This window comes from Nanorana parkeri, unplaced genomic scaffold, assembly GCF_000935625.1.
Source record: "Nanorana parkeri isolate BGI_ZX_2015 unplaced genomic scaffold, ASM93562v1 scaffold608, whole genome shotgun sequence".
NCBI lineage: Eukaryota > Metazoa > Chordata > Amphibia > Anura > Dicroglossidae > Nanorana > Nanorana parkeri.
The window spans coordinates 411,408-438,051 of NW_017306876.1; the positions used below are offsets into that span (position 1 = coordinate 411,408).

Genomic DNA, 26,644 nt, shown 5'->3' on the forward strand with positions numbered 1-26,644 from the left:
CACTCAAAAACAAGCCCCCCCCCCCCCCCCCTTCCCTCATTACATCAGCTCAATTCTCCTCAGTCTTCATACATCCCTTAATATCACAGTCCCACTACCACAATGTGTTATGGCACCCCTGAGGAAGACAGAAGGTATTCTGGTTGGCAAAGGCTGCTCTACCCTATATAAAAATAAAAAATAAAGTTTGAGCTTTACAAAATATTTTTTTAAGGTATACTGTGTTAATATCTTCATATTATTGAAACTATTTAAATGTACATTAATCAGACCTTTTAGTTTCTAATTTCTAATATCATTGGTTTTATCCTGTCGACTGAACACAAATACAATTCTCTCTAGATGACAGTAGGAATAATGGAGACAGTTATTTCTCATTGGTGATGCTTACCAGGCAATCTTTCTCTGATATTTCTTTCACAGCTGGAGAGGAATCGGTGACCTACTTTATGGAAGATTAACAGAATGCATCTTCACCGTGACTCTACAGAACAAGCACACTACTGAAGGAGGATGATGGGGAGTTCTGAATACACTATGGAGTATTAGTGACATTGCACACATTGCAGCATTACGGTGCTGAAAGTGTCAGTGATATGCCATTCAGAGGAACCTGCCTTGTGATTCTTGGCTAATAATCCTAGCAGTAAAAGATACCTGATTATATTAAGACCTTCTTAAGGGCCTTGGACATCTAATGTTGAACACGTGCTACATCAATGCTTGCCTTAAGCTAAAATTATATAAAAAGCTGCAAAAAGAAGAAGCTGGAGACACTTGAAGGGGAAAGACTGTAAATGTACTAAAAACAGATATAATTCCAGCACTGGGACTTAACAAGAAATATGTTTGCATCTGTAACAAAACCTTCATGGATGCTAAGCTCACTGAAAAGTGCTGCAGTGTATTGTCATGTCTGTGTAGAGTAAAACTCTTTTAAAATGCTGCACTCTTGGATGATACATTTACACACACACACACACACACCTGTATGACCACATTTAGAGAGGTGTAAATTATATCATAAATATCAAGTCTGGGAAAAATTTTACCTTAGTAAAGATATTTGGGCTTATTTAATAAAAGTGTAAGACGCAAGGTTCTAACTGCCAAGTGCAAAAGCTATAGCAACCAATCTCTCTTTAGTGCTGGGCAGCATTCAGTAAAGAGGATTCTTGTTGGTTGTTATGGGTCATTGCACTTTGCACCTAGAGATTTGCTGCTTATTTGTTTATTGAATAAGCATGATTGCTTGGCATACAGTTCCAAACATACATAGATAGAATTACACAGCATTTATTTAATTTTTTTAAACTGTAGATACATACAGCATATGGGCAAAAGTTTGTGGACATCCTGTTCCAAGACCTTGGGTATTAATATAGAATTGACATCCCTCCCTTTCTCCATTCTCTGGGAAGCCTTTTGGAGTGTGTCTCTGGGAATTTGTGCCTATTCAGCCAAAAAATTGTTGGTGTTGAATGCAAAGATATGTCTATCAATTTGTGTTCCAAGTCAAGCCAATACAAATATTTGGAGGGGTATTTACATACTTTTGGTCATATAATGAGTCTTTTACAGAGCATTGCTGGCCGACTATCACAAAAACAGTGGGTAGATTAAATATTAAGTGTCTCAACTAAATAAACACTTTGACAAAACTGAATATCCTTTTTTGTACAGCTAGTGTCTGATATGTCCAGTCCACTTACTTTAGTTGAAAGTCATTATCCACAGGGAAGACAAGCAACACAAACAAAGCATCCAGTGGGTGGGGTGCAGAGACAAGTATAATTTTCTAGTATTGGATTTTGTATTGATATTTCTTGTCATGTCCATTTTCTGATAATAGGGATTATTATTTTAGGTAATATGGAAAATTAGCATCAGTGTTTGATCATCCTCTGATTTGCATGATGTGCCAATAATTAACCCAATCATCATTCAACCACTGAGGTGAAAGCCACATTTGGCCATATGTATTGTGGTGATTATTAATTTGTAAAACTCATGCCAGGCAACAAGAAAAAAATATAACCATTTTGATGCCTGACAGTGAACCATCAATTCTACCTTGAAATTTGCACACCCACACAATTGCATGTTTTCAGAAATAAACTATAAAGAAAACTGTATTTACATGGTAAGAAGGAAGGAAGGTAACATCGCTATATTTTTTTAAGGTTTTGCTGTTAGCTTTTCATAAATGTTCAACTGTAGAGATGCAATGAATGCCATATTGTTTAAAAATCAAACGGCCAGATAGATTTTGGTATGCAAAGGGCACTGCTGAGGAATTTGATGTCAAAAACCTCAACAGCACTGATATGATACGTTGCTAGGAATGTTAACCAAATCACAAAATATAGAAAACACTAGATTAAAGAGAACTCATTATATGTGTGTGAGATTGTGATCACTTTAATGTAAATATCAATGTGATAAATTGTTTCTATTTTTATAATTACTGCATATATGTATATGAATATATAGATGTATATGAAGGCAACCACAGATTTTTAATACATGATATGCTTCCTGGCAAGGAACATGGCATAACTCTGCGTTAGTGCAAGTATAGATATAAAAGTGGTCAGAGGTGCAGGCACAATTAGACCACCCTCCAGTATATGCTTCAGCTGCGACTTTAACAGAAACTTTTATTCCAGCCAAGCATGTGTATTTCTGCCTATGCAGAGAAGAGTGGGCAGGAGGAGAGAGCCTCAGGCATTCATTATAGGTGCCAGATTATTTGGGGGATGAAACGGCGACTGGAACAGGTTTTCCTGCCAGAGTGGTCATCTGGTGGACAATGATTGACTTATAGACATAGAATTGTTGACTGATCCATCTGAAAGCAATAGGATTGATGAACTCTTATTCTGGTGTCTGTGGGGACCTTTAGACTGGATTCACTGCTACAGTATGTATTTAGGGCTGCAACAACTAATCGATCAAATCGATAATAATTGATTATGAGAATAGTTGGCAACTATTCTCATTATCGATTAGTTGGTGAGAAAGATTTTGGTAACTGCAACTAATCGATTAATCGAAAAAATAATCGTGCAACTAATCGATTATAAAAATAATTGTTAGCTGCAGCCCTATATGTATTTGTGTTAGATGCATTTTTAGGGCCATTCTATTCATTTCATATGGCCCCCCAATGCACATGAATACAGTAAACAATGCATGTGTAAATACACATGTGTTGAGATGCCTTGGTCAAAAAAAAAAAAAAGAATACCTCAATTGTGAATAACCAAAAGTGGAAATGCTGTAAGACAATATATACCCAGTTCAGGTTATATGTGGTATGGAAAACAATATACTCTTATGTGTTTTGTAACACATTTTGTTTCAGCAGTCATCTGGCATCAATGTACAGAATTATTTAATATCTTTTTATCTAATTATTTACGTAGCATTAAAATATTTTGCAGTGCTTTACAGACATAAATTCACATCACCCATGGCCAAAGAGAGGCATAATCTGATGTCCCACCTACAGTGATACAGACATAGATACACAAGGACCATTTTTTTGGAAGTCAGTTAAATACTAGTATGCATTTGACCACCAGGAGAAAATTAATGCTAACATTAATGCTAACATGTAAGGAACGTGTAAACTCTATGCAGATAGTGTCTATAGAAGGAATCCAGGACACTATAAAGGATAAGTGCTAGCCATTTAGCCATGATGGCGTTCCAGATGAACAAAGCCATCTACTATTCTCTAATATGATTGTTAAAAAAGTCACAGCAGGTATGCCAACATTATTTATTTTCAGGTATTTAAACCGGTATATAATAATAAAGGAAAATGTATATTTATTTTATAAATGTTTCACTCATGTGAATTATATAGCAAAAGAATAAAACATAATATTGCAAGTTTTGTATATGAATTATTAAAGATGTTCTGTTAAAATATTGTGAAAAGTTGAAAATAAAATTTGGTTGCCAAAAAAGTTGCAAGCCTTTAGTAATTATTTGTTGATTTGTGTAAATAACTTGTGTTAATAACAAAAAAACAGAAAAAAAAGAAGCAAAATGTTAACCCCTTCGTGACCGACGACGTACAGTGTACGTCGCCAGCATCGGGGCTGTTTAAACAGACTCCCGGCGACTTTTGCCGCCGGGACTCTGTTTAAACTTGTAGAGCCGACTGTCGGCTTTACAACAGAAGCGATTCTGGCGACTTACCTGTCGCCAGATCGCTTCTGTGTCCCGAAGAAGGGCCCCCCCCCCACCGGACACCGCTGCCGTGTTTCCCGGGCTCCGTTGCCCCTCCTACGGGCCCCGGACCGGCGAAGTAATTTTCAGGCCTAAAAACTTATCTATTAACAAAACTGTATCTGATTTGTGTATCACTCAACTATAGATACTCAAATCATCTCTGAATTGGTGCTGACACTGTCCTTCCTTCTGGAGAGTGGTAACTTTTGTTCCCCATGGTCCCTGTGTATGTTGTAAAGTAGCCACCGCTCCATGCTTGCTCCCGTTATAGACTACAATCTCAATACAAATCAGTAAATATAATGTGAGATTGTAGTCCATCATGGGAGCAATCTTGGAGCAGTGTCTACTTTTACAACACACACAGGGACCATGGGGAACAAAAGTAGCCACCCTCCACAAAGAAGGCCAGAGACAGCACCAATTCAGAGATGATGATTTGAGGATCTACAGCTGAAGGGGGCAACTGTCAACTTTGGGTGTGCCAGACACAAGTGGCACACATTTAGTCCACTCTTTTTGCTTGCCCTGTGCCCAGTAGACTTGATAGGTGATGATTCCAGGCAAAGTGCACACTTTACAACCTCAAAGCTGTATTTTCTTTCTTTCCTCATGTGTCTTGTATAGATGCAGAGTGTCTGTGTGCTGTGCCATCCATCCTGCCACCAAAGTAATCATTACCATCATCAAAGTAAAAACCTTTTATTCAGTGGATCTGCAAAGTCTTTAGGGCACTACAGACTCGGGAGGTTCACAGCACCAAGACTGGAGTCACAGTTTTCTGTTTTAAAGCATGTTTTGGTGCGCTGAAATTTGTTTAAATACATCTGTGCTAAAATGTATGCAAAAGGTTTTGGATGCAATAAAGTAAAGGCATTTTTGATTGCAGCATTTCTCTTAACACTGCAGTGTTAACTTTAAAACATCCATATGACTAAATATGTCACATACAGTATGTAAGCCTCCAGCCTACTCTATCTGCCTCCTGTGGGGAATAAGGACTGTTTGTATCCCTTCTCTTGATGTGTCAAGTGGAAGTCTTGCTGGGGATCTGGGATCTGCATAGTGGTGTCATCAGACACTTCACTTATGTGTGCGTTTGTTGCTGCAGTAGCTCTGTCCATGGAAAATATCCCACTTGCTTCACAATGCTGCTCTGCATGTGGCCACCGTTTGTACAACAGTCATTTTATAGAAGGAAGAGCAGACTGTAACTAAGGGCTCTGTGAGCATCGTGCCTCCGGGTACCCACAGGATGCATTGTATACTGTAAAGCAATATAGAAGGAATCATTTATTGTTACATGAGTATGACAGATCTCCTGCACTGTTCTTGGATTAAAGGAGAACTATGGGGTTAGGGCTTTTCCCCATAGTTCTCCGTAGGGTAACGCGAGGACACAAACTAGCGTCCTCCCGTTACCCTAAGCTCAGTATACCGCGAGCTACAGCTCGCAGTATACTGAGACGCCGCAGCTGAAGCAGATCCCGACAATTATGTCTGTATCTGTCCAGCTGCGTGAGTGACAGCTGGCTCTGCCTATCCAGAGGCAGAGCCAGCTGTACCCGCCCCCTCCCCCGTCCATTCCGCCAGTCAGCGCTGGAGGAACGGAGCAGGGAAGGGAGAATCCAATCCAGTCCCTCCCCTGTCACGGCAGAGAGCCGTGACAGGATCGAGAAGTGAGCGAACGCCGGTATGTGTTCGCTCACTTCCCGATCTACTGAGCCGACCTGTGACAGTCTCATTGTCACAGGTCGGCTAGAACTATGAGGTGAGTGAAAAGCACTCACCTCATAGTTCTCCTTTAAGCAATTAATACATCATGGAGGGAGGAAACATGAAGAGGAAAAAGTGTGGCAAAAGATGTCTACGAACATTCTAAAGCAAGTGCCCAGACGTGCTGACTACTTATCAGGGTATATCACGTCTAAAGATTTAGGTCTGATAGGAATTTTAAGGGGGACTCCAAAGCCAAAAAAAAAGGTGGGGTCCCCCTAAAATTTTTACCAGACCCTTAATCTGAGCAGTGGCCTGGCAGGGCAAAAAAATGGGGGGGGGGAGTGGGCAGCCCCCCCCCCTCCCTGCACCATACCAGGCCACATGCCATCGACATGGGGAGGGTGCCTTTCCAGAAGGGGGGGACCCCCTGAAAAAGCACCTGGTCCCCATGGCAATGAGGACAAGGGCCTCTTCCCCACAACCCTGGCCAAGTGGGGAGAAGGGGCTTATCGGCAGGGGGGCTTATCTGCATCTGGGTGCCCCCTTTCATAAAGGGGACAACAAGATGATGCCTCCCCTTGTGAATGAGTAAGGGGTAGTTGTTACCTCTACTCATTCACCAAAGGGTTAAATCAAACGTAAATAAACACACCACACTTTTTAAAAAACAATTGAAATGAACAAAAAAAACACAAACACAGTTTTTGACAATTCCTTTATTATAAAAAAAAATTGTCCCATGATGTAATCCATGGTCAATCATGTCATCCAGTGATGTAGGCCCACGTCAAACACGAATGCTACTCATGAGCTCCCAAATGACATGCGGTTCTGGAAGCCGAGTTGTTGTTATTATTAATATAACACACAACACTTTGACTCCCAGTCCCGAATGGCATTCGGGAGTCAGAACTCTGAATAGCATTTGGGAACTCCCAAATGCCATTCGAGTCTGGGAGCATCTGCCGACTGAGTTGTTGTTAATAATAATAACTCAGTTGGCTGAGGCTCCCAGACCCAAATGGCATTGGAGGAGCAACATGAGCAGATCCAGCTAAAAATTTGAATTTTGAGCAGGTCAATATCATCTGGTGAGTGCTTATCCCTTAGGGTGTGCACTGTGGTGAATAATTCGCTAAATTGGTGAAAAACACGAAGGAGTGATTGAAAACTGTTGAAGAACATCTTGCACTGGGCACATTATTTCTAAGTACACTGTTTGGGGTAATGATGGACTTTTTCAGAGATAACTGTTTTTTTAAGACATGTACCATGTTATTTGTACTTGTATATATGGATCTGGCAGATTATGATTGTTATCATTTTAATGTATCATTTGCGACCCTTGTTTGATGATTTAAATACTTTTTACACATAGTTAACATTTTATTTAGTTTAGGAACACTAGAAGCACCGGGCTACACACTTACAGCGTATATTCATTATCAACATTGATAAGCAGAGCAGAGCAGCTTAGATTAACACTTTTCTTTTAGGAATGATAGGGAATTGCGGAGGTAATCTAATTTAAAAAATAGAGAACAGTGATAGATAGATGACTGTCAGAGTCAGGACAGGGGTCTATTTGTGCTGGCTGTGATTGACAGCCTGGCTTCACCATCTCTGTGTTGTGAAAAGGCAAATTAGTGATGCCTGTAACTGTCTCTGGAACAGACTAAATCAGTGATGTTATTCACAAGTTATGCATCGATGACTTGTTCATAATGTGGATAGATCATTTTTGGCAGCAGTTCCTGTGCACATAAGCAAAGTAAAGGGTTGCTTTAATAATAGATCTGCTTCAACTCGTTGGCATAATTTGCAGTTCTTAAGAAATAAAAACAAACATGAATGATTTGCAGCGCATATCTTTTTTAAGTGGGCTGAAAATATGTCCCATAGTCCTTTGCTGACACACATCACAGTTCCCTAGGCAAAGATTACACTGTGTAAGAAAAGCTGCAGCTGCCTTACTAGTAAGTTGCAGCTGTGTGTCATAATTCCCGACCAGGAGGGCAGGGCACAGAAGTGTGTCTCCAGAAAAGCAAAGTGGAAAAGTTTTATGCCTCGACAGAACTGAAAGGTCTCTGGATTAGGGATACCGAAGGGAGCAATACACTGGCTATAGAAGAATATACCGAAGAATTCTAACTGGACAAGAAGGTGCTTTCCTTAAAGGTAAGATGCAAGCAAAAACGGCAAAAGCAATTCTGACTTGTTGGCATTCTTTGATGCCAGGGGGTAGGTCATTTATGCAATGTAAGAAAGAAACATTTTTTAAAGAAGTCATGTTTAGCTCAGCCTGCATGCACATCAAAGACCAAATTAGGTTGAAAAGTTTCTAAATTTAGAAATTCCCCTTGAATTATTTGTTGCTACTTTTCTGGAAGAAAAATTATTCTGTAAATTGCAGCCTTTGGTATCAAATCTTTTTTTATTAGTGGTCAAGCCTGCTAGATAGTAGACAGGGGGCAATCCAACCTTGAATCCATATAAGTAGGTGAAGTGAACACAGGCAAGGGTAAAAATTATTCCTTCAGCAAATCACCCATCATGTGTGAAATAACCTAAGAAGAGGAGGGGGGACACATGAAGGAGAAAGCTGAGTGTGAATGGGGATTTTACAGGAGTCTATTTATATGATCACAAGTCAGAAAGCTGCACTCATAGACTTCTGTTTTTGTGGCTGGACCTGCAGGTCAACAACCACATGGTGTTCAGGAAGATATGCCTGTCTACTATTTCTAAGTAGTCAAATACTTATTCTCTATAAAGTCTATGTGAAATAGTAAAGAAAAAAGAAAGACAGGGTAAAGCTGAGAAAACTGGGCAGAGAAACATGCAAAGGGTTCTCATACCATTGTAATGTATAATGTAATGTACCAGGCAGTGCACACATAAACTTAACCATATATACCAGATGTTTACTGGAAGAGACCCAAGTTTTTGTATCTGGACTTTTTTCCATGAAAGTGTTTACAGCTTTTTATTATCAACTGTGCTCCATTTAATTTGTTCTGTCTTTTATTTCTCATTGAAGTAGAAGATGCATTAGAGTTCTGATGAAGGTTACTTCTGGGTGTGGGTTGTATAGTGACATGTAATGCTTGTATCATTGCTGGTTAGGTATCCATAGTCTTCTTTAAGTCTACCTGTTTCATTCTTTAAAATATTTTCAGTTGATTAGAACATAATTGTACAACCTCGTCTTTAATATGCAGTTAATTTTTGTTCACAAAAAAATGTTGCAGAACTGGAGATTGCTAGTGAACTAATAAGATGCATGGATGACCTCAGGTATTAAGTGAAATTAATGTATTTTTCCTTGAGAAGAGGCAGTTAGCGTGGATATGATCACGTTGCATAAATACATGAATCGTCTATAGAGTGAACCCTGCATATAAAAAGTCTTCTTTACAGTAAGAGCTGTGAGAATATGGAATAGACTTCCACAGGAGCTAGTTATAGTCCAAAGATTGATTCAAAAAGTGCTGGATGTGTTTAGAAATGCACAAAAATATACAGTAACTGGCTATTGATATTTCTAATAAAGCACACCGTAGATTGATCACCCAGGGATTATCTGATTGCCTTTTTGAGATCAGGAAATACTTTTTTCCCAGTTGGTGCAAATCTGACAAGGCTTTATTAAGGTTTCTGCCTTCTTCTAGATAAGCTACGGGTTTAGTGTACAGAGGATGAAGGTTTTTAATGGATTTATTTTTGTCTTTGGGTCTTGTGCCATTTTTTACTGGACTAACTATGTAACTATGTAATATGGCCTGGTACTACTCACTTTCTATAACACAACTTGCTTGCCCATTTCTTTAGCAGTCATCTTTGTCTTTGTATCATTTCTACACTTGAGCTGCCAAATTCCTTTCTAACGCCCCCACATGCTTCCACATCTCCTGTAATCCATGTCAGGATGATGTGCAAATACTGACAACCATACACAACATTTTATGTGTGGAAGAGAGAACCATTTATGATTCTCCAAATATCATATCTACTTTTGGCTGTTGCCAGATACAGCTCTGTACAGTATATATATTTCTCACCTTGAACCTATTATTAGACAGGACATGTGTGAGGTCATTCTAATAAAGTATTTAGTACAAAGATGAGCAAGGCTTCCAATGACGGAGATAGTCATAACAGAGTGCAGTCAAGGTTGGCACTTTGCCACAGAATGTAATACAGGGAAGCATACACCTAATTGATATAAAACTATTGAAAATTGGTTCCAGAATGAAACTGCATTTCTGTGTTTTGGAATTTATTTTCTATATACCATAGACACTCTGCCCATATGATCATATGTTAAAGTCCTCTATCTGAACCAGGGCATCCCGGGGCCGGGTGTCACCCGGAGTGGATACCGGGTAACACCCCGCCGCTATGTCATCTCTCATGCGCTTGACTTCACCACGCGCGTTTGCAATGACATCATCGCACATGTACGGCCATCTAATTGAACCCTACCGGCGGCCATTTTTGTGATGTACGCCGGCAGTGAGAGGAGGGGATGCATACCTCATCCCGCCGGGTCCCATCCTCTCTCCTGACAATGTCGGGGTCTCGGGCCATGACAGAGTGGCCGACTTTTTAGAGGGGGTGACACCAAAACCACTGTCAGTCGGGTACGGGCCGCCCCACCTTGTGACGCCACTGATCTGGGTTCTAACATTACTGATTCAGTCTTTCTTAATGTTTTATAATGCAGAAATCAGCAAGAATAGTGACACTACAAGATCATTAAAAGGAGAACTATGAGGGGAGTGATTTACACTCATCCTCATAGTTCGAGCCAACATGTAACATTGAAACTGTCACACGTCGGCTCTATTGATCAGCGATTGAACACATACCATCGCTCGCTCACTTCCCGATCCTCTCCCTGCAGAGAGCCGTGACTGTCAGTCACCGCTTGCCCCAGGGATCACCCCCTCTCCGATCCTCCAGCGCTGACTGGAGAAACGAACGTGGAGGGGGCGGGCACAGCTGGCTCTGCCTCTAGATAGGCAGAGCCCGCTGTCAATCAGCCAGCAAAGTGGATCTCGACAGTATTGTCGGGATCCATCCCGGCCGCGGCGCTTTCAGTATATAGCTCGCAATGGCTCGCTATATACTGAGCTTGGGGTCAGCGGAGGATGTTAGTATATGTCCTCCCGTGACCCTAAAGAGAACTATGGGATAAAGAGGTTACCTTATAGTTCTCTTTTGATGAACATTGGCTGCTTTGCTCTCAATGTGTGGTTTGAGGCTGTCAATCAGTTTTACAGGCAGTAATACTTTAAAACCTCCCTGACTCTTGACAAGAGTCAATGGGGTCGGTTTACTTAAGGCACATAAGCTGTTCACTTAGCAAAGGAATTTTCCCTTAGCTCCGTGAATGAGGTGAAGCTCCACTGACGTCCATCATCCAATCATATGTAAAAACGCAATGTTTTAAAAAATATATATTTCATGTGATTGGGTATTCATTGCAAAGTAAATTCTACCATATTCACTAAGCTTAGGGAAAATTATCTTGTAAAGTAAAAATACCATTGCAAAGTGAACAGCCAGTAAATCAGCCCCATTGTGAGTCCTTGAGGTCAGTGTTATGTTTGCAGTACAATAATATATAAGGTGTGAGGACAAATATTTATTATCAAGTTATTCATCCATGAACATGTTTTTGATTAATATGCTCTATATTTACAACCTTTGCATATTAACACAATTCTGTTTTTACTGTACAATTTTTTTTCCTTTGTATTTGATTTGATTTGGGTCTGTGCAACAATATGTCCCCAGTTCTGTCATCCTGTTCACTTACATTTGTGTTTCTAGTGTTTGATATAGGGTTAAGATAATGAATCCAGTCTACTTCAAAGCTCCAGCGTCCTTCAGCCTGCGTGGAACACTAATCCTCAAGTTCAAATGTTCTATTATTCTGCAACTGTCTTACCAACATCATCTTCTTTGCACCCTCCCCCTCTGCATGTTACTGAACAGCTCAAGGCCCAGATTCTCCTTGCAGTCACAGGCAGTGTGACTCCCTGATCTCTTTCTCTCTTTTGCACATCCCTGCCCCATTATCCTATTTATAGCAGAGCTGCTGGGAAATATGAAGTACGCTTTCCATGGCAGACAAGTCTGTGGTCACAGGAGCAAGCCATCCAGGCATGCCAAATTTGCAACTAAAATGAGGATCATTTTATTTACTAAATATGTAGTTAAGGGTTATTAAACCCTCATTTGGTTTTGCATATATCTACTGCTAGCAAGCAGTAGATATATATGCAAAAACACAAAAAAAAAAAACTTTTCAAAAGGGGTTAAAACTTACCTGTGTCTACGTCGCACGCTCCCGTCCAAACATCTGAAAATTTCTCGGGTGGCCGCAAAGGATCTTGGGGCAGGCGCATGCGCACTTCAGATGTTTGGCTGGGAGACAAGGTGAGAAACAAGGTAAGTATATGGAGCAGCGTGCACCTGCACATACTTTGTGGGACATGAGCGAAGAGGAGGACAGAGGAGTCAGCGCTGGAGGGACAGCTAAAAACTCCTGGAAAGAAGAAGATGATCGGATTAAGAAGCATCATTTAAGGTAAATCCTTTCAGTAGCACTGGGGGGGAGGAGGGGGGGTGCAAGCGTGAAGAGTGAGAGAACTCAGCTCTGATGACTTTTTGCAAATCAGAAGTCAGAAATGTAAAGAAGAGGGGGAACAAGAGAGAGAGAGAAACACAATAGTGAAGGAAAGGGATGGGGGGGGGGGCATGGGGCAGTAAAGAAGAAGGCCGCCAAGTGGGACGGTTGCACCCCAAGCTGCCTGATTAATTAAAACCACAATTGGGCATTCGATAATCAATCTAAAAATGATGCAAGGTGGGGCGAGTCAAGAAGCACTATCCAAACACTCGAGGTTTCGATAAAAGTCGTAATGGGATCCTGAAGCTGAGCCACCAGCTCCTCCAAGCACATTAGTCAGTTGACCTCTGAGATGAATTCCTTTCACGAGGGGGCTGCTGCTGCCAACCTCCAGTGCCTCACTGTATGTATTTTTTACCTCAGTTTTTTGGTATTCTATTAGGTAGATTATTTAGTGAATTGGAGAATCAGGCAATTGTTTTACAAACACATATGTACCCATTTTTCGAATGGGTAAAACACTTACTCAATATTTTTTTCCATAGATATTTAGAAATATAATGGTGGGGATTTATCAAACCTGGAGAAGACAAAATCCGGAGCAGTTGCCCATGGCAACCAATCAGCTTCTCTCTTTTATTTTCAAATCATAACTGAACAGACTGAGAATAGAAGCTGATTGGTTGCCACGGGCAACTTCTTCCAGATTTTCTCTGCTCCAGTTTTGATAAATTCCGCCCAATGTTTTTTTGATAACCTGAATTGATGTTCTAAACATAAAAATGCTTATTTGCTTGTTTGTTAGGATGTATATGTATATGATTTTTAAGCATCAGATATATCTGCTTGTATGGCAGAATAAAATCCATCATATTTTAACTACATATTAACTAGGCCCAGATAATTGGATGTCCAGATCTTCCAGGAGCAAATGAAGTACCAACAACTCTGGGATACGTCACTTGTAAAATCTATGGTAGACAGAAATCTTGTGCCAATATATTGGTCCCTCTCATTAAAGCCCATTAGATGTAACCTCGCCTAGCTATACTGACTGTTAATTTTAGGAGATTTCCCACTTTTTATGGGGTTGCAACCTAGTATTTTTGGAGCTTGGGCTGAGGATGGGGAAAAATACTTTACAGCACATCAAATTTAAGCTTTAGATTAACTGTAAACAGAATTTGTTGGGGGGTTCTGGAGGAACCAATGGTGATACAATCAGCTGCAAACATTTTCACAGTCAGCTGTGAAACAACACATCCATAAGGCCACATGGCGATCTAACTAAAGATCCACCAAAATACATACAGTCCCTACCCTCCTTCTCTCTTAGCACTGTCACAATGGCACTAAACCTGGAAAAGCTCAGGACTGGGCACTTCGAGCTCCTTTAAAGGCAAAAAGAAATTGATGAACATAAGACTCATGTGCCACTCAAAACACAGAACAATGATGAGACTGGCAACAGAAGGTGATGCCGGTCTTCCTGTTGGAGCTGTCTAAATAAGTTCTGCTTTTAGCACAGAGGACACAGATTGCAATTTTAACAAACACAGGCATGCTGTTATGAACATGAGCTTGCTTTAACCCTTTGATTACTATGACACATTCTGTAAGTGATTGGCTACCTAAAATAGTGTACAGCTATGCTGAATAGCAAAAACTCTTGGAAGTCAAAATTTAATGTAACATATACTTAACCATTTTTAAGCAATACATTTGCTGATATATATACTGTATATCTCCCAAAACAAAACATTTTATAAAAGTGCAAGTGGTTCTGAATATGCCATCTGGCATATTCAGTACCACTGAAATTTACAGGCCTCTATGGCAGCTAAAGAATGAAATATATTCACAGAGATTCCTCGTCCAATATAAGCATCTGTGGCTCTCAGTTTTACTACTCAGCCATGGCAGTGTTTGTATTTTTTCATTACACTACAGAAGTCTGGTAGCCATATTTGTGCTTTTCCCAGGGCACAACAAATGATTCTGCTTATCAAATATATTAAGACAAAAGTCTGTCTTGATAAGATCCAGCTTACCATGTATGCAGCTGATAAACGAGCTCGTAATATCATATCACTAGAAACCCCCTCCCAAAACACACATACTAACAATTAGCAGAAATCCATTAGTAATCACTCCCAGAGGTTAAATAAAGAGCCATAAATACAGTCTTAGAATTTGGCATGTATACAAATGTTACATGTTGCTCAAACCGGAAAAAGTCTGCAGCTTGCTCTAAATGTGTTACAGTATAATAAAGGCCACAATCCAGTCTGACATTACTCTGCTTTTCAAGTAAAAATAAAATAAAGGATTGCGCGACCCCCCCCCAGCCACAGTGTGTTAAATCGCACCATTCTCCAGTGTCAGGCTTTCTAACCCATAGCATCTTTCTAACACACCAAACATCTGGCAATCCAAACTTCCCAGTGGTCCTGATTTTCAATGAGCAAAAGAAAGTGGACCTTGCTTTACCCTCTCTGGTGGGTAAAGTTATCCAACACTATAGGGTGTGTGGAATACCTGCTTCCCTGACACACTCTGTGGTTCCACCCACCAGCTCCTATGTCACTTTTTTTGCTTCTTTCACACTTCGTTCACAGGGTTGCTTTACCTTTCTTTTGTGTATGTAATGAGATGGTAACTTAATAATAAGCCAAAACAAATGATAGCCACACATGTATTGTGGTTTGCACAGTAGGCTCTAATCACTGGTCCACCTCCCACCACCATTTTTTCCAGATCTTACGATACTCCTCTTTGGCCAATGGGCAGCCAATAATGGTGCAACTCCCGTGAGACTATGCATTCATCTTATGCCAAAAACTCCAAGCCAAGACTGTGCCACCCAGGGGGCCTCAGACGGCACTCAGGGACGTACTGTGGGGGTGAGAAAAGCTGCAATGTTACACGAGTAATACTGTCACTGCCAATAATGTCAGTGACAGCTAGCTCCGCCCAACTGTTTTCTATCCTGCTGCCGTCAAAAAAAAGAAGAAAAAAAAACCTCCCCCGGGCGCTCCGGGAGTCTCCCACTCCCGGCCGCCAAGGAAACACTGCTTTTTCTTTTTTTTTTCTTATTCTGACACGTAGCCATGTCATAATAGAAAAAAAAAATGTTGGCCATAGGAATGCATTGTTTGATTCCTATTGGCTATTTCAATTTACAGTAGCCAATAGCAAACTAGCATTGTACCCGCCCTCTGCTCCTGTCAATCAGTAGTGGACCTGATGGAGAACTGCAGCAGAGGGCGGGTGCAATGCTAGTTTGCTATTGGCTATTGCAAATTGAAATAGCCAATAGGAATCTACCGGGAGCGGGAGACTCCCGGAGTGCCCGGGAGAGTTTGCTGTCTGGAGATCAGTGTCCCTGATTAGCTAGTAACCAGGGATGCTGATCTCTCGGCAAGTGGCCGGAGCAAGCCGTAAGATCACGGCTGGCTCCGCCCAGCTGTCAAAACCAGGCTGTCGGCCGGCCAATGGGCCGTACAGCAGCCCTTTGGTTCTACAGAACCGAAGGGGTCCTGGGGCCGAAGCTAGCCGAAGGATCGGCCGAAGCTACGGCTAGATCCTTCGGCTGCTTCGTGAATAGACCCCTATGTTAAAGAGGGGTGTTGTGGTGCACTGCATTACAAAATATAGTGCATGCACCCTTTTGGTGAGTTTGATGTGTAGGCAGCCCAGTTAAATGAATGGATGCAACACATGATAATATGCAGAATAACTTACTTTAAAAGAGAACTGTAGTCAACATTTTTTGCCTTTATTTCTCTTTTAGGTCACGAGAGTACACTTATCAATGTATACCTGGCTGTGACCCAAAATCAGCATATAGCGGGCTATTGCCTGTCATTTGCTGACAGTGAAGAGCTGCACTGGAGCTGGGAAAGATCCCGGCAATATTGATGCGATCTACTTCACTGTCTGCTTGACAGTTGGCTCTGCCTTTCTAGAGCCAGGGCCAGCTGTGCCCGCCCCCTCCCCTGTCTGTTCCTCCAATAAGTACTGGAGGAATGGAGAGGGGAGGGAGGAATCCCTGCAGTCACAGCGACTGACAGTCAACACTCTCTGCAGGGAGAAGCCATGAGCTGAGCTATTAGTGGTTTGCTAGGGCTCAGTTCTCGAGATAAGGGGGCCAGCATATGGCAGCTGCAGTGTCACATGCCGCCCCAAACAATTGGGAAGAGCATATTTTACTCTCCCAATAGTTTACCTTCAACGCTCAGCCTAAGGATTGGAATGACCAGTACCCGCCCTCTGCTCCTGTCAATCAGTAGTGGACCTGATGGAGAACTGCAGCAGAGGGCGGGTGCAATGCTAGTTTGCTATTGGCTATTGCAAATTGAAATAGCCAATAGGAATCTAGCAATGCATTCCTATGGCCAAATTTTTTTCAGATCACGGCTGGCTCCGCTCAGCTGTCAGAAGCTGTCAGAAGCAGGCTGTCGGCCGGCCGATCGGCCAGCTTCGGCTTTCAGCACGGCTCAGCCAAGCCGAGGCATATGCGTTCGGCTTGACTGGGCCCCTTGGGCAAAACCCGCCCTCTGCTGCTGTCAATCAGTAGTGGTGGACCTGATGGAGAACTGCAGCAGAGAGCGGGTGCAATGCTAGTTTGCTATTGCAAATTGAAATAGCCAATAGGAATCTAGCAATGCATTCCTATGGCCAAAATTATTTTTATTTTTTTTTCTATTCTGACACGGCTCCGTGTCAGAATAAAGAAAAAAAAAGAAAAAGCAGTGTTTCTCTCCTTGGCGGCCGGGAGCGGGAGACTCCCGGAGTGCCCGGGAGAGTTTGCTGTCTGGAGATCAGTGTCCCTGATTAGCTAGTAACCAGGGATGCTGATCTCTCGGCAAGTGGCCGGAGCAAGCCGTAAGATCACGGCTGGCTCCGCCCAGCTGTCAAAACCAGGCTGTCGGCCGGCCAATGGGCCGTACAGCAGCCCTTTGGTTCTACAGAACCGAAGGGGTCCTGGGGCCGAAGCTAGCCGAAGGATCGGCCGAAGCTACGGCTAGATCCTTCGGCTGCTTCGTGAATAGACCCCTATGTTAAAGAGGTGTGTTGTGGTGCACTGCATTACAAAATATAGTGCATGCACCCTTTTGGTGAGTTTGATGTGTAGGCAGCCCAGTTAAATGAATGGATGCAACACATGATAATATGCAGAATAACTTACTTTAAAAGAGAACTGTAGTCAACATTTTTTGCCTTTATTTCTCTTTTAGGTCACGAGAGTACACTTATCAATGTATACCTGGCTGTGACCCAAAATCAGCATATAGCGGGCTATTGCCTGTCATTTGCTGACAGTGAAGAGCTGCACTGGAGCTGGGAAAGATCCCGGCAATATTGATGCGATCTACTTCACTGTCTGCTTGACAGTTGGCTCTGCCTTTCTAGAGCCAGGGCCAGCTGTGCCCGCCCCCTCCCCTGTCTGTTCCTCCAATAAGTACTGGAGGAATGGAGAGGGGAGGGAGGAATCCCTGCAGTCACAGCGACTGACAGTCAACACTCTCTGCAGGGAGAAGCCATGAGCTGAGCTATTAGTGGTTTGCTAGGGCTCAGTTCTCGAGATAAGGGGGCCAGCATATGGCAGCTGCAGTGTCACATGCCGCCCCAAACAATTGGGAAGAGCATATTTTACTCTCCCAATAGTTTACCTTCAACGCTCAGCCTAAGGATTGGAATGACCCTCTTCACAAGATGGTCACAACTATGATGACAATGATGGTGTCGGGGGTGTCAGGTGCTTGAAATGTTTTGGTTTAAAATGTAAAATAATCTGCACATCTGTGTTGAACATAAACTGTTTTATTCAAATCTATTTCAGACAGATTGACTGGAACATCACTAATTATGTATGCAATATTGCAGCTTTCTAGAATATGGATACTAAATGTATCACTTTTCTATACAAATAAATCAACACACCCTACCACCACTAGAGACAACTGCACATAGCAAATCACGAAATCATTTACACAAGAATAATATAAACATTTTCACCGCATATTTAAAGGAGAACTATGACTATCACTCACCTCATAGTTCTAGCCGACCTGTGACAATGAGACTGTCACAGGTCCGCTCAGTAGATCGGGAGGTGAGCGAACACATACCGCCGTTCGCTCACTTCTCGATCCTGTCATGGATCTCTGCCGTGACAGGGGAGGGGCTGGATTCCCCCCTCCCCGCTCTGATCGCCAGTGCTAACTGGTGGATCAGGCGGGGGAGGGGGCGGGTACAGCTGGCTCTGCCTCCAGATAGGCAGAGCCAGCTGTCAGTCACGCAGCTGGGCGGATCCCGGTACAATTGTCGGATCCGCTTCAGCTGCAGCTACAGCTCGCGGTATACTGAGCCTAGGGTGACGGGAGGACGCTAGTTTGTGTCCTCCCGTTACCCTAAGGAGAACTATGGGGAAAAGACTTAACCCCATAGTTCTCCTTTAACATTGTGTAGTCAGACACATGAAAAGTCATTCTTCCTCACAAAGTGAAGTAACAAGTGTTACTAAAATAATAAATACAGGAAAAATGTCTAGTGTCAAAATTGAATTGACTTTTTTTGTATTCAGGGAATCTTTATTGAAAAATTCTTCACATTAGTCAATTTACAGTAAATGGGCACACACCTTCCACCTAAAACTGAAATGTCACTCACCAAAATGTTTTACCTTTCTGATAAATCGCACTAAGACATCTGAGACAACATTCCTCCAGTGGAATCTGCTCCACTTCTAATTTCACTCTCCCAGGATTGAAATCTCCAAATTTTCACCTCCCTGTTCATAGCAATATGTAGGATATCTATGGCGGTGCTGCTTTAGTAGAATCTCTCCCAAGAGGTGAAATTTCTGTAGAAATCTCTTCTGCTGCCAGCAATGTCTCCTCTCTGCTTCCTTCTCTTAACTCACTTGTCAGAAAGTAGTGCAGATCGTTTATAATAATTGGTTATTTATTATTTCAGTATTGCAATTGTGAAGCAAATTTTCAACCTAAGACATTATTAGGGTTCAGTTATAAACACTAAAGACACAAATAAAGTTAAACATTGCTTTAGCGCTGTAAAATGTGTGGGGGTACCGGCTATAAATCAATCAATCAATCAATCAATCAATCAATAAAATACAAGCCAACGTTAACCTCTCTTTCTGTTGTTTTTTTATAGGTATAAGGTTTCAGCCAAACCTTTGATTTAGATAGACCAAGAGAGTGTTAAAACCTTTGTCATGGAGATTTGTCCCCACTTCTTGTCAGGACAGGAAGTGATTGAAAATCTCTTCAACAGGGACAAAAGCCAAAACTAAAAAAAACATGTTTAGTAGAGTGAAGAAGTATTATAACTTTAGACAATGTTTTTATTGTCTCCCGTGCCATCTTTTACCTGTGGTAGCCGTACCCCTCATTTATTATACAGGCGCCACAGGATCAGGAATAAAAAACAGACAAAATTTTTCACTCCTTTTAACTGCCTCTTTTTATCCAAAACTAAAAGATAAACAAAGTGTCTGGGGCTAGGTTTTAAACGTTATCACATGGTTTGTTACATCCATGCCTTTTGTAAAAATATTAAAAAAATCATAAAGTGGTTATTTGACTTATTAGCCAGGCAGGTTCAGATGTAGTAACTTCACACAGCATCCTTTTTATATGTACAGCATTTGTTATAAAGTAGTACACAGTTCAATGACTGCCCCTGTACCTGCCTATTGCAGTGATGTATTAATGGAGTTGCAAGGTCAGCAGCACTCCTGAGAGATCTACACTGCCATAGTGGGTCATCAAATGGTCATTGTGGAGTTGACACAAACTGTATATGGACACTTTCTCTAAACCTACAGCTTAAAGGATAAGTACACTTTAAGGCAAAGTGCTCTTAACCTTTTCGCCACTATCCCCTGACCTAACCTAACCCACCCTCCCTCACCACTGAAGCATACTTACCTCGAACCGATGGCCATGGCTGCCAGTGTTTGTTTACATCCAGCACAGCAAATCTGACTTGCTGACTGTGTCCTGGGGCTAGAGATAAAGGGAGATGGTCCCACAGAAGTTTATGGGTCTGTAACGCACAGGCATGGACAGGACAGTAACACTTGCTGGATGTAACAAACACTTGAGACCATGGCTGTTGGATTGAATTAAGAATGCATCTGTGGAATGGAAAGATGGGTTAGGTTAGATCAAGGGAATGGGACAAAAAGAATAAGTGCTCTTTGTCTTAGAGGAGAAGTGTGGGGAGAGTAAAATATACTCTTCCTAATACTGAGGCTACATTCACACTATGTGCAAGTAGATGTGTTTATATGCGTTTAAAAAGCTTTTGTAAATGCATATACTGTAAACGCTTCTAATGATTTCCATTGGATCTATTCACACCTTGCGTCTAGATGCTTTTATTTGTGGCCAGTTTATTTGCGTTTTCAAAAAATAGAAGTCAGGTGTATCTAGTAATCAATTTGAACTCCTAAACACAACAAAATTCATCTAAACGCATAGGCATGTAAATGCACATACATGCATGTAAACACGCGTCATGTAAAGCATCTGGTAGCATAGACACAGCATCTAGCCTGACAGATCTTCCTCTGCATATAGAGGACAAAAACACAGTTGTCAAGTGTGAATGTAGCTGAAGAGCTGGCGGGGGACACTGTAGCAACAGGAGTCACTTCCAGGTGTGCATGTCATGAAGAAAGGGAGTCATGAAAACATCTGATTCGGATGACTCTGCCCCACTGAAAGTGACACAGTCGAGAAAAGGTATAGGGGCGAGAAAAATTATAGAACACTGACTTTGACACTGTCCGGCCCCTCCCACTATCCTCCCACAGCTTACAGCCCAGAAGCATGGACAGCCAGCGGCGGTCTACAGTGGGCGAGAGTTCCTAAGTACCCTGTTTCCCCGAAAATAAGACCTACCCCGAAAATAAGACCTAGTACTATTTTTGGGAATAGCTTAAATATAAGACCTACCCCGAAAATAAGACCTAGTTGTGACCATTCCCAGGGCCGGTGGCGGCACCAGTCCTCACATCACCCGACCATTCACAATAGTGTTACATGGATGCCAAAAGTGGCAGCCAGGGGCGGGGGGAAGGCAGGGAAAAGGCAGAGCTGGAGGGTGGGCTAAGTTGCTGCACCATGGGCCTCTGGGTTGTACTTGCCCCCTGGGCTAAAAGTTGCTAGTCAGCCTATGCTGTATTCCACAACTGCCGGACGCCGAGAGCTGATTAAATTGCGGATGGCATCGGCGCCCGGCCGTTGCGGTATGCAGGATTGTGGGCGGTGTTGGACTACATGTCACAACCGCGGGGTGCCAATGCCATCCGCAATTAAATCAGCTCATCGGTGCCCAGCGGTTGCGGCATGCAATGAAAATTATTAGTGCCCCCCCCAGATTTGACTGTTGTATCTTATGTGCCCCCCCTACATATTGTTCCTAGAGTCGCCACTGACTGTAGCTGTCACCAGCTCTATAGATTGAGAGCTGAGTGATCGTGTGACCACTGATCGGCCAGCTCACAGTCTTCTCCCTGCGAAGAGCAGTAACTGTCAGTCACCACTCCCCTCAGGGATTCCCTCCTTCCCTCTCTGTTTCTCCAACGCTTATTGGAGGGACAGACAGGGTAGGGGGTGGGCGCAAAGCCAGTTCAAAAACAAACATTTCCTAGCACACTCACCAGCCAGCCTGCAAAAAAATACAAATAACACTGTCTAACTATTATCGTTAAAAACAGATGTTTTAGTTACACAACTTTTGGAAAATATGTGGAAACCACACTGCCTCATCAAAGCCCCTCTGTGTAGTGTGGTCCTAACTCTAATTTATGAGAGCCACCATCTTGGAGCATTGATAGCAAAGGATGAATTGGGTGCAGGTTTGCCAGAAAGTAGCCCAATCCCAATCTGTGCCTTAAAGGCACAGAGACAAAACAGAAGCCCAGCACATCACAATGACAGCTGAAGCCCCAAGTGTGTCCCCACACACTTGGGGCAGAGTCAGCTGTCAATCAGGCAGCCGGGTGGAACCCTGCAATGTTGTTGGCATCCTTCCTGGCTGCAGTGTGGCTCTGCAAAATGTACTCTTCCCAATAGTTTGGGCCAAAATGTGACACTGAAGCTATCACATTCTGGCTCTATAGCTCAAGAACTGAGTGATCACAAACCACAGTCGCCACACTCCACAGATATTCCCCCCTCCCCTCTCTCTGTTCCTCCAGTGCTTACTGGGAACAAAACCAGTTGTCAATCACGCAGCGGGGTAGATACCAACAAAATTGTTGGGATCTTTCCAGGCCCATCATGGGTCACCCCATCCCTCAGCTCCCTAAACGCAGCCAACCACAACCTCACCACCTGCGTGTGGGGAGAAAGGCTACCAGCTTACCAGCTTCCTGTGCCCCAGCTCCTGCATGTAGGTCCTGCCAACCCACACCCCCTATGTGCTAGACAGTCTAGTCCCCCTGCATGGGAATTTAACACAAGCAGGCCAGCCTGTCAGCTCAGTGGGTGCCGTAATGTCACAGCTCTCCTCCACCGGGGACAAAGGGCGCACTCTAGGCTGCAGCTGAACAAGAAGAGAAGGAGCTTGTTGCCGGGGTAACTCAAAGCTAAGCATGGGGTTGCCCATCTCAGAATCGTGCCTCTGCTCAGGGGTTAAATACCTGAGCCAGCGCTCTCTATGGTATTCTCTGCTTTGCCCTGTTAGTCTGCCTGCCAGGTGATGCTCAGCTTCGGTCAGACCACGCACCCCCAGACCCTCCTGGCTTTAAAATCCTCCACAGATCAGTCCTCGGACCACCTCCTGGCTTACTATCCCATGCAGACCCCTCATCTACTGCGGAGTGACTGGACACCCTAAGCGTGATTTGTATCCCTATCCTTGCTCTAGCCTTATTGCTGTTTACCCTTTGCTGTGCTCGGATTGCTGCTCCATGACCCTGGTCTCTGCCCTTGCTGTATCCTATTGTGGTGTGCCCCTTAATAAACATCCTCCCGGCCAATGGTCTTAAAAACCACTCTCGATCTCTATGTGTGTTCTGTTTCCCCCAAACCTCATCACAGGGCCAAACACAATCAGACCTCTGTATATACCAGTGGCTGGCTCCACCCTCGATTGCGCTTCCGTGCTCTGGGCCTGCCGGGGGTCACGTGATTGGGCTGCTCAGTTTAAAATGCCCAGGCCTATTATTTTTATTCCAGTCCGGGACTGTTCCCAGGTGCAGTGCGGCTTTGTGCTGTAAGCATATAGCGGACAGTAGCCCACTACATGCTGACTTTGGGTCACAGGAGTATATTAGTAGTGTACTCCTGTGACCCATAAAAGAATCAAAGCCCAAAAAAAGGTTTGGCTTTAATTGTATTATAAAGTAAACTTATTTTTTAAACTTGTCCATAGCCAAGGGAGATGGGTTGCAGCAAATGCAAATGTAACCAGGTCAAAATTAACAAGTAGAGATTCAATTCAGCCCCTGCGCTGGGGACAATGTGTGTAGTATTACCTTTGTCAGCTACTTATTACATGTGTGAGGCATAACCCTAGCTAATGCATGGCATATACTGCATACTAAAAACAGAAATAGAACCAGATCAGTTTGACATTCACAGGCAGGGGGGTCTGATAATCTAGGATTTATTTGATTTATTACATTTTGCATCATTGTCATGGTAATTAAACCTGTTTGGGTGCTAAAACCTTGTACTTAAGTGCTTCCTGGAGAGATTAATGAAATACAGCCATGGTGACAAAATATTCAACCAAGAACCAGAAAGGTATGTAAAAGGTAAAGAATGTCTAATGTGCAGTAGATCATGGAGACATGGATGCATTCAGCAAAGAGCATCATCAAAGTATAGTATCCTGTTACAAGAAATCAATATGTCGATTGTCCAGGAAAATATGACATATTTTTATATTGTACACCTGCACTGGGTGGAACCTATTTGCTCACACACCCATATAGTAAATATTCATTTAAGCTGACTTTGCCCAGTGTAAGATACTGTATAAGTATTCTTCGTTCAAACTCACACATTCACTCTGACATTAAACTAGCTAGTTAAACAGAAATTTGTAAACGTCAGTATTTCAGTCAGTAGCCTCTAGTAGAGTTTTAATCAGACTTGCTGGTAGGTTAATTGGCTCCTGTCTAAAAATACTGGCCTTGGTAGCTGTGCAGGTGAGATTGGGACATTGGATTGTAAACTTCCTGAAGGGAGGGACTGATGTGAATGAAAAGTATGTAAAGTGCTGCGTACATTTACAGCATTATATAAATACCTGTAGTAATAATAATAATCATGGCATTTTTCAAATAAACACACCCAACCTTCAAGTCATTTGTTGGTTGAGGCAAGATAGGCTTCAACAATCAGTATTGTAAATACCGTATATATACTCGAGTATAAGCCGAGATTTTCAGCCCAAGTAACTCTATTACATATAGAGTATATACTGCTAATGCAGACAATACATTTACAATTATACTAACATGAATGTATTAAATGTATGTAGCCCTGTACTATGGATCATTTAACCCATTCATGTTAGCAGAGGATCATTGTAAATGTATTGTTGCAGGCACTCTATATGTACATGTACTATATACTACATATAGAGTGCACTGAACAATAGATTTACAATTATCCTCTGCTAATATGAATGGGTTAAATGATCCGTAGTACATGATATGTAGCCCTGTACCCCCTTTTCCACTTACAGAGCTAGGTTATTTTTCTTTTAAATAAATATTAATGTAATTTTATTGGTATCTATCTACCAGTAGCTGCCTCATTTCCCACCCTCGGCTTATATTCGGGTCAATACTTTTTCCCAGTTTTATTTTTTTAAATTAGGTACCTCGGCTTATATTCGGGACGGCTTATACTCGAGTATATACTGTAGTTATAATTAGTTTATGTAATATCAATATATTTCTTAACACTTGACACAGAACATTCAAGCTGAACTTTGAGCACATATGTAAAAGTAGCAAAATAAATAATAGAGAGCAGATGTAACATGATTGATGTTTCTCATGGAATGCAAGAGCAAGACGGGGTCGGCAGGTGTGCACCCGCCATTCTCTGTAGTCAGTGCTGCTGTGAAGGAGCGGTGATATTGGGCTATGGAAGTTAAAGGAGAACTATGAGGTGAGTGCTTTTCACTCACCTCATAGTTCTAGCCGACCTGTGACAATGAGACTGTCACAGGTCGGCTCAGTAGATCGGGAGGTGAGCGAACACATACCGACGTTCGCTCACCTCTCGATCCTGTCACGGCAGATAGCTCGCGGTATACTGAGCCTAGGGTGACGGGAGGACGCTAGTTTGTGTCCTCCCGTTACCCTAAGGAGAACTATGGGGAAAAGCCTTAACCCCATAGTTCTCCTTTAATGATTGGTGTTTGTAACATGTTATTATTATTATTACATAGGATTTCTATAGCGCCAACAGTTTTCGCAGCGCTTTACAATATAAGGAAGATATTGCAATCACAATACAATTCAAGACAAGATGGTAAGGAGGGCCCTGCCCCTCAGGGCTTACAATCTGAAAGGGAGGGAGAAGTGATACATGAGGAGGTAGCTGTGTGGGGATGAATTGTTTGAGAATGTTTAATGCTTTTTGTTGTTATAAAAGTCCATCTGTATCCTTTTACGGTGCCCATACACTGCACGATTCTCGTACGAGAATCGCGGGAAATCCCGCGATCGTACGATAATCGCGCAGTGTATGGAAGGCGTGCGACCGTTTGTACTGTACGGTCGCACCACTTTTGTATTTCGAGCATGTTGGAAAACCAGCCAAGAATCGTACGATTTTCGGCTCGTTTTCAACATGATCGAGAGATGTTCCACTCCAGAAAGCATAATGAAGCAACTCACACTAAACATATATAGAATTCGGGAAAAGAATGACCATCATCTTCTGAAGCCCTATATGTAAAGCCACAGGCATTTGACACCCCACGTCTATTACCATGGAGCACCCCAATACAAGGACAACCCCCCCCCCCCCCCCC

General features: G+C 42.5%; 2 protein-coding genes across 2 annotated transcripts in view; both read left to right on the forward strand.

The window, feature by feature from the left end:
• The window catches only part of TMPRSS13 (transmembrane protease, serine 13), a 26,329-nt gene extending 25,642 nt beyond the window's left edge, over window positions 1–687 (forward strand). Inside the window, exon 12 of the mRNA XM_018562866.1 lies at window positions 424–687. Within this exon, the coding sequence (XP_018418368.1) occupies window positions 424–441 (18 nt within the window). The 3' untranslated portion in view covers window positions 442–687. The remainder of the gene's footprint in view (window positions 1–423) is intronic.
• Window positions 688–7,956: 7,269 nt separating this feature from the next.
• Window positions 7,957–26,644, forward strand: part of LOC108792169 (FXYD domain-containing ion transport regulator 6-like) — a 70,076-nt gene continuing 51,388 nt past the window's right edge. Inside the window, exon 1 of the mRNA XM_018562877.1 lies at window positions 7,957–8,142. The gene's annotated coding sequence lies outside the window, so the exon portion shown is untranslated. The remainder of the gene's footprint in view (window positions 8,143–26,644) is intronic.